This window comes from Neophocaena asiaeorientalis, unplaced genomic scaffold (assembly GCF_003031525.2).
Source record: "Neophocaena asiaeorientalis asiaeorientalis breed wild unplaced genomic scaffold, Neophocaena_asiaeorientalis_V1.1 scaffold78, whole genome shotgun sequence".
NCBI classification, from domain to species: domain Eukaryota; kingdom Metazoa; phylum Chordata; class Mammalia; order Artiodactyla; family Phocoenidae; genus Neophocaena; species Neophocaena asiaeorientalis.
Window position 1 is genome coordinate 19,689,328 of NW_020175018.1, and position 8,647 is coordinate 19,697,974.

An 8,647-nucleotide genomic window follows, 5' to 3' on the forward strand; every position below is an offset into this window, starting at 1 on the left:
GGTGGGGGAGAGCAGGAAGGAGCTGATCCCGCCACAGCCTGCCAGTGACCTGGCTCCTGGCTGCCAGAGCCTCTGCCCTTCCTGTTTGCACTGCCAGGCTGGCTGGGGCCCTGCCACCGGCCTCATCCACACCCGCAGCCCACTCCCTTCCTGGGTGGACTTGAAGGAACCTCCCCCACCCTTACGTGAGGTCTGCTGCTCCTAGGGGCCCCTGGCATGCCTGCCAGTCGCTGGGGCCCCCCCTGGTTCGTGAGAACCTGCTGGCTGGGAAATGGGGCTCCAAGGTTGGCCCAGAGATGGGTCAGAACGAGAGATTCTCAGAGGAAAATGAAAAAGGTGAGAGAGTCTGAGTCAAAGGGAAAGTGGGGCCTCCTCCTGCCAGCTCAGCCCTGGGCCTCGGAGTCACTGGGATGCAGGCGGGCACCCACCTCCAGCTTAGCAGCCCGTGAGCATCTGGGACCCAGGAACACAGGGTCACTCCCGCAGCTGAGCGCAGGGCTGCTCCAGGGCCAGCCTCCTGGCGTGCACCGATCAGACGGCCCCCAGCCTGTCCCCAGGGTCCCTGCTTCCCACTGCCCAGGGCCCAAGGGAAGAGGATCCCCCTTCCGGCGGCCTCCGCAACGAGTTAGGGGCCAGCAGACCGGGTCAGGGAAGGGAGGGCAGGGGCTTGGGGTCCCCCAGGGAGGAGGGCCTCCCTCAGCCCACTCACCGGGCACAAGGCCCCGAGCAGCTCCATGTCCATCCCCATCTGGCTTTTTTGGCCCCCACTGGCCCCAGGCGAGCTCAGACAGAGCCGGCCCCTGCTTGGTCAAATCCTCAACCACCCTTCCTTTCACAGGCCCTGGGGTGCAGGGGGCTGCCCTGGGGCTGGAGCTGCTGCTCCCGTCCCCAGCCCAGGTGCCCTGCCCACGAGCACTTTTCCTGGCCACCGCACCAGGAACCCTGAGCCCACCTGGGACTCTCACAGGCCCCATCTCTGGCAGCCCGCACCCCACCTCCAGCCGGTTCTCACTAGAGGGCACGGGGGGGGAGCGGGGCCGGTGACACATGTGTGCCTCCACTCCTTAGGAAGCTCCCCTGGCCTGCTGTCCTCCCGAGTGCAGGTGCCAGAGGGTGACACTGCCACAGCCCAGCACAGACCCTGGGGCTAAGAGGGTGCTTGGCACAGACCGCGGGGTGGGGTGGCCCCCTAGCCAAGAGCCTAGGCATTGGGAGCCTCCCCGGCTGCAGACCCCAGGAGGAGATGTCCTCCCGCCGCTGCGCAGCTTGGTCCTCCTGCCAGCCTGGGTGGCTGAGATGCTCCGGGGTTCCGAGTCCCCACCCTGCACCCCCCCAGGGCCCTGGAGGAGCCCCCAGCAGGTCCTGGAGCTCCCCCTGGACAGCATGTGGCCATGCTCCACAGCCTGGGCAGGAAGGGAAGGAGGGCTGGAGGGGCTGGTGGCCTCCAGGTGGTCCACGGGGAGGCTGGAGGCTGCCGCCTGCTGTGGCTGCCCTCCGGCACTGCCCTCGTGCTGCTCCCTCAGCTGCACCCCCAACCTGGGGCGCCCACCTTCCCAAAGGCACTCCCTGAGCCCCCGCCTCACCCTCTCTCTGGGAGTAAAGGGTGTGCGGGCTCCCTCTGCCGCCTTCAGCCCGCTCCTGCAAGAGCCGGGGGCTGGGAGCATGGCCACCAGGGGGCCTTCTGGGCACGTGTCTGGACTTGGCTCTGCTCGGGGCCACCCCTGGGGCAGACAGCTGGGTAGCCAGGCTCTGGCCCTCTCTCCCTGAGGCGCCCCTCGGGCTGGGGCTGCGTGCTCCCCACTCCTGCTGCCTAGGTGCTGTCGTCTGGAAGGTGACAGTGGTCAGCACGTAGGGTGGCCGCTCTCTGCCCAGGTCAGGCCAGCACGAGGTGGGAAAGGCAAGTGCCAGGAGCCCGGGGACTGACCCCAGGGCTCCAGGGGAACCGCCGGCCCTGGGTCTGCAGGGTCCAGCTGGCGAGACGGACTGGCCTGGCCGGATCAGCCTGGGTACCTTGCTCTTGAGTGAGAACTTAATCTCTCTGCCCCCCAGTTTTCTTCGTGGCTATTTCCCCTCACGATACAGATTAGATGACAGTGGACAGCGGTCCTCGTCGCCCTGCCTGCATCCCACCCTACCCTCATTCCCAGCTCCCTGTGCCCGGCCCATTTCATCTCCCACACCAGTGCCTCAAAGGAAAACTGAGGCTGCCTGCTCAGGGCCAGCCCAAGGCCACGGCCCAGGAGTCAGGGGTGGGCTCTAGCCCCAGAAACATACCGCTTTAGGACAAGCCATTAGCTCTAAGCAGAGCCAACCCCATTTCCCCGGCCCAGCCCCACCTCAGGGACCTGACTGTCCCAAACTGGCTTTGTGCTCCCCATTCACGGCTGCCCCCATCCATCTAGGAGCCAGAGGTCCAGCATTCTCTAGACGCCCCACCCCTAGGAATCACTAAGGGGCTTCTGAACCCAACCCATCCCTCATTCCCAGCCTTGGTGAGGCAGACAGGTCTGATACCCACACCCTGTGTGCGCCAGGCCCCCGCTGCCCCTGGACCCCAGAAACCCCTCTGCCAGGCCCAGTCTTGGCACTTCTGACCACGAAGTTCGGCCACCACTCTGGGCCTTCAGCTGGAGGTCCCCTCCCCCTCCACTGGCCTCCTTGCTCCTTGGCGGGGGATTGAGGTGCACCAAGACCCAGCTCCTGACACCCAGGGCCCCTGCCACCTCTGTCCCCTAACCTGGCCCACCCACCTGTGTGCAGCCTGGGTCGCTCTGCCTGGCGTGGCCCCCGCACAGGCTGCAGGGGCCCACAGTCAATCCTGCATGCCGTCCCTCCGCGCCCTCCAGCCCATGTGGACACAGGGCAGGAACGTAGGCCCGGGGTGCCCGCCCCCAGCCCTTTTTATCACACAAGACAGCGTCTTGAGGGAGGGGCACCAACTTCAGACTGGCCTGGCCCTGCGCCGCACTCCTCCCCTCCCCGGCTCTGGGGCACGAGTGTTGGTGGGGGGAGGCCTGGAGGAGAAAGAGGTTAGGGTGGTCCTCCGCCTAGGAAAAATAAAGCCTCCCTTCCCCAGCGGGCGGTGACAGGGTCTTCCCACGAAGGGCACAGAGATCCCACCTCTCTAGGGGCGTGGAAGGAAGCCTGAGGCCCCGTTCCAGGGTCCCTCCGCAGTGGCTCCCAGTGGCGGGGAGGGGGGATGTCAGTCTCCAGCACACCCAGCCAAAGTTTTGAAATGTACTTTAATTGGCTTGTCTCCCGGACTCCCAATCCATGCCTTGTCTCTCGGGTTGTCTTCCTCCCCTCGACTGGGGGTGTCCAGATGTGAGGGGGCAGGTGCAAGGAGCAGAGAAGGTCCCTGGCAGCAGGGGGAGTCTCCCCGGCAAGGGGTTCCCAGCCGCCCCGGGGCCCCAGCCGCAAGCACACGAGTGTCAGGACACAGTCTCTTTAATGGGAAAGGCTGGGGCCTGCCCCTCCCCACCCGTGGGCAGCGCATCCACGAGAGGGTGGGCATCAGCCTTCGGGTCACTGCAGCGGGGGCGCGGACAGCGAGGCGTGGTCGAACAGTGGGTTCCGCACCTCCATCTCTCCAGTCTGCGAACGCTGGCGTTAGGTGGGTCCAGGGCTGGGGAGGGACACCCACCGCCCACCCCCGCACTCACCGGGGCCAGGCCGGGGCACTCGTACACCGTGAAGTCGCCGTCTTCGTTCTCCTCGTCGGAGGAGGCGGAGTCCAACGCCTTGGGGGGCTCCTTATGCCTGGGTGGGGGCAGGATCGTCGGGTCCTCCCTCACCCTCCAGGTGCCAATGGCCCGGGATAGGGGCGGGAGCAGCGGGCCCAGGGTAGGGGTGGCTGGGCCACGAGATCCTGGGCGTGGCCGGGGAGCTGGGCGCCTGCGGGGCCGCATAGTCGGCCTTTTGGGTCAGGCGAACGTCTCGCTGCAGCCTGCGGGGAGTGGAGACACCACACCTGAGACCCGCGGGGTCACCGCCCAGCCGCCCGGCCGCCCGCCCCCAGCCCGGCCCCATGCTCACCGACACCAGCAGAGAACGGCCACGGCAAGGGCGGCCGCGCCGGCCACGGAGCACGCCACGATCAGCACTGCAGGGAGGGGGCGCAGTGAGGGCAGCCTTTCGGGCAGGACCCTGCCTCCCCGCCCGGCCAGACTTACGGAGGGCAAGGCCGTCACCGCGCCCGCCCCGCGGCTCCAGCGGGGACATGTGCACAGGCCCAGATGACACAGTGGAGCGCAGGGAGGTGGTGCGGGGCGTGGGCGCTCCCCGCGTGGAGGGGAGGCCCAGGTTGGGGCCCCGGCCACGCTCTGAGAGCCCCAGGGTGGATGCTGCAGAGGGAGAGCAAGTTAAACGGCAAGACCAGGCCGGGGTCAAGGGCGGTGGGGAGTTGGACAGGGGAAGGGGGCGAGGTCTCACCAGCCTCCAGGAGCCGCAGTCGCCCTTCAGGCTGGGGTGGGGCCGTGAGCCTGGAGTGCCCCGCCTCCTGCCGGGCTAGCTCCTGGGCCAGGAAGTCGATCTCATCTTCCAGTCTGGGCTGGGGCAAGCCCTCCCCTGGGGAGGGTGAAGGGCCATCAGGTGGAGAGGCCCCCAGCCCCTCCCTGGCAACACCAGCTACCCGGAGCCTTCCGAGAGGGAGAGAGGGAGAGGCCCATCTGGGAGCCAGCCCCAGGCCGAGGCCTCCTTCTCCCTGCGGGCTCCTGCCAGGCACCTGTGGCCAGAGGACCAGGTACCAGCCTACCTGCTCCTGGCCATCCCGGTTGCCATGATGACAACTGAGGGAGCTCTGTGTGAGCACCAGCGTTCCCAGGAAAGCGGGCAGGGGGTGGAGGTGCTATGGGAACGTGCAGAGGCCAGGAGAAGGGCAGGGGTGCTGCCCCACACCCCACGCATTACCCACAAAGTGGTGGGAGGAGCACGGGGACAATGCGTCACCTGGCCCACTGCCTCCACTGCCAAGACGAGCAGGACCCCCCAAGGAATGCAGAGAAGCCCCATTCTGTACCCCCGCCCCCACCAGGTCATCAGGAGGAAGGGAGGGCCGCTGCTGGGGCGGGGCCGTGGCTGGGTCCCCCTCGGCCCTGCCGTGGGCACCACAGTCCGGACAGAGGCTCCAAGTAGACGCCCCCGCTCAGCACCCAGAGCACACAGCACGTGCCTTCTGCAAGCAGGCCCCCGCCCCGCTCGCTGCCAGGGACATGCTCCTCCAGGAAGCCCCTCCCAGCCCACCCGCCTCCTCAGCCCCCAGAGCACCCTCTGCAGTGCCCCGTCACACCTGGAGTCACTCTGGCCGGCACCATCCCGACAGACTCTGGGCTCAGGCCGGCGGGCAGGGCGCCGCCAGAGCAATCAAGCAGACAGGACAGGTGAGCGACGGAGAGAGAGGGGTCGCTGGGCAAGGAGCAGGGGCGGCCCAGCGGGTGGAGAAGTGGGTGCCTGAGGGGTTTGGGACCAACTCTGCGGAAACCCAAGCCTGGGGAACTCTGACCCTGCCTCTCCCAGAATCACCCCAGCACTTCACACTGGATACCTCTTGCCCTGGGAGGGGCTAACTGCCCCAGGCCTCAGCCCACCACCCAGCTCTGGGCTGGTGCTATCTGGAAAGGATCGCCAGGCCACTTGGGGGTGACTTGAGAGCCCCTGGCACCCCACAAAGCGCAGGAGACCTGAGAGCTAAGGCTGGGGTCAAATGTACCAGGTGGGGGAGGGAGGAAGCCATACCCTGGGGCTGGCGCAACCTGGGCACACACAGCCCCTGCTGGTCCTCCTGGAAGGGCTGAAGGCAGGGCCCACAGATATGTGCACCCGGGGGGCACCGCGCCCGCCTCTTCAGGGCACAGTCCAGGCTCCCAGGACAGACGGCTGCATCTGAGAAGAAAGCGGAGGCAGAACAGGGTCACGGCCAGCCTGACTCAGCTCCTGCACAGTAAGTAGGACTGTCCTGGCCACCCCAACCCCTCCCTACAGAGCCGGCCAAGCCTGGCTCCGGCCATTGTTCTGGGCAGGCCCTTCCTCCCCTGCACCGGGAATCAGAACCAGGAAGACAAACAGTCCTAAAACTTACCGGAACTCTCTTGCCTCACTCCCTCCCCAGAGTCCACTTCCCTGACCTGAGCCAGCTCTCCGCACAGGAACTGTTCCCTACCATCCAGAGAACGTTAGGGCCTTGCGGCGCTCCAAGTCCCACCTCCAGTCTCAACTGGTCCTAGAGCGAGTCTCTCACCCCTGCCCAACCTGGGAGGCCCAGAGGGCGGGGCCCAGGTCACTCCCTCCCACCACCTCGGGGTTGTCTCCTATTTCAGGGCTGCCTCCCCACCCCACCCCACCCCACTGCAAACCTCATCATGACATCCTACAGCCCTAGAGGGCCAAGCTGGGAGACAGCACAGGTCGAATCACCGCCCCCACATCTAACCTCTGGCTTGTCCCCAGGGCACAGCCGAGCCGCTGGGGCTGGGGATACTTGCGACGGAGTCTGCCAGTCTCACTTGCTTCGGAAACACAAACCAGGCCGGGGTCACTCCTGCAGCCACCACTGCCAGGGACTGGGGAAGGCCTGGGACTACAGGCCAGGCCATTTCTAATTTGGGGCCCAGACCTCAGTGTCCTGTACACGTGACCAAGGCTCCCATTCTGATGCTGGGGGATGGAGGGCGGTGGCCCTCTCTGCCTCAGTTTCCTCTCTGGATGCAGAAGGTGAGTTGCCTCAAAGCTGGGGAATGTCTCGGGCTTCCCTGGTGGCGCAGTGGTTGAGAGTCCGCCTGCTGATGCAGGGGACGCGGGTTCGTGCCCCGGTCCGGGAGGATCCCACACGCCGCGGAGCGGCTGGGCCCGTGAGCCATGGCCGCCGAGCCTGCGCGTCCGGAGCCTGTGCTCCGCAATCTCAAGACCTGGGACACTAGCCCCATTCACGGGACAGCAGAGCCAGTGGAGCCAGGGGGAGACCCAGCAGAACTGTCAGTGGTGTCTGGGGAGGTGGGGGTGGGCACATCTCGGAGAACCAGGACAGTCCCTGCTGCAGGAGGGTGACATGGGGCATCCGGGAATGCCCGCTCTGTCCTTCTCCAGACTTTGGCTGGCCTGGCTTGGTTTCCTTGGTAACCTGACACCCACAGCCTCTTGGCTGTAGGCATCCCTTCAGGGAAGTTCCAGCAGCTCCTACAGCAGGTGGGCAAGCGGGCTGAGGTTGCCATCCCAGGGATCCCTCCTCCAGCACAACCTGGGTCAGCAGGCGCCCATATCAGTGAGCTGGGCCCAGGGCCTGGGTTAGTTAAACATTAAGCCTGTGCCATCTGGTCCGTCTGGACCCCACCCACCAGCTGGGCACCTGGGGAGCCAGGCAGCCGCAGCCCCTAGTGCAGAGAACCCAGAGTGCAAGGGTAGAGGCCTGAGTTCCAGAGCTGGCTCTGGGTTCCGGGTTCCGGGGCCTCCCTCCACTCCCAGTCCCCCACCCCGGGACGATGTGGCTGCTGCCCATTTAGCCCTGGGAAGGCCCCTGCTCCAGACTCAGAGTGAGGGACGAGGTCCCAGGAACAGCAGCAGCTGGAGAGTGCCTGGCACCCTGCCCCGCGGCACCTGCCCAGCCCAGAGGCTCAGTACTGGGACTATAATCCGTTTCCTCAGGAGGCCCCACCCTGTATGCCCTGGAGCCAGGCTATCAGCAGGCAGCCTCCACCATCCCTGGCCAGCCATGATCTGGCCCTCAGGCCTCTTTGGGAGCCTACCCTGGTGATGCCAGGCCTCTGTCCAGGGGTGCTGTGGCCAGGAGGAAGCCTGCCCTGCTCTGGCCTCTTGAGGCCACACATGCAGACCACACGCACTGCCCAGGTTAGCATCCCAGCGGCATCATACAGTGGTCACTTCTCTGTGCCTCAGTTTCCTCATCTGTAAAGTGGGCTAAGAACAACACTTCTCCTATGGGGCTGCCAGGAAAAATGAGTGAAGTCATGGGTACGAAGTCTCCCAATTCTGCCACCTGGCAGAGTGCATTTTGGGTTCTGCGTTCCTGCAGACCTTTGGAACCTCAGTGCCCACCTGGGGAGCCAGGAGCGTCTCCCAGGACCCTGGGCTCATCCCTCTCTGCCTCAGTCTACCTTGGGGGGTGCCCTCCAACCCCAAGCACAGAATACAGAATGGAGGGGCCCTGCAGAGCAGAGGGTGAGTGTGGAAGCAGAGACTGTAAGCTCCTCCTGTCCCCTCTGAGGCCAGAGCAAAACCCTAAGCCTGGGACAAGCTGTCAGATGCCCAAGGAAACTTCAGACCCCACCATGGCAGCAAAGCAAGGCGCATGTCCACCACCCGAGGCACAGGGACCGACCAGCACTGCGACTCCGACTCCAGGACGGACACCGGCAGTGAGGACGACAGGCACCCAGGGCCGGGCCCGCACCCGCGATGCCCGAGACGCACACACACAGAAACGCTCACGGGACAGACTCCAGGCCGCGGGGCCACGCAGAGAGAGCCCTCCTGAGACACCGACCCACCAGGCTCACGGACCCAGACAAAGACATGAAGCGAATCAACACCAGAAGCCGGCAGAAGCGCCATCCAGAGGAGCCCCTAGGCAGCCCGGTGCCGCGCCCTCCCCGCCGGGCCTGTTTTCCCGACCCGCGAGAGGCGGGGCCTGCGCGGG

At 66.0% G+C, this 8,647-nt stretch overlaps 1 protein-coding gene across 1 annotated transcript; it reads right to left on the reverse strand.

The window, feature by feature from the left end:
* Nucleotides 1-3,223: 3,223 nt before the first annotated feature.
* On the reverse strand, nt 3,224-6,732 carry NPDC1 (neural proliferation, differentiation and control 1). The gene is given in 8 exon segments (XM_024762499.1): nt 3,224-3,594; nt 3,663-3,791; nt 3,793-3,946; nt 4,036-4,102; nt 4,173-4,343; nt 4,432-4,566; nt 5,734-5,880; nt 6,428-6,732. Coding segments are annotated over 8 exon segments (1,035 nt in total). The 5' UTR covers nt 6,591-6,732; the 3' UTR covers nt 3,224-3,525.
* Between the last annotated feature and the right edge of the window lie 1,915 nt (nt 6,733-8,647).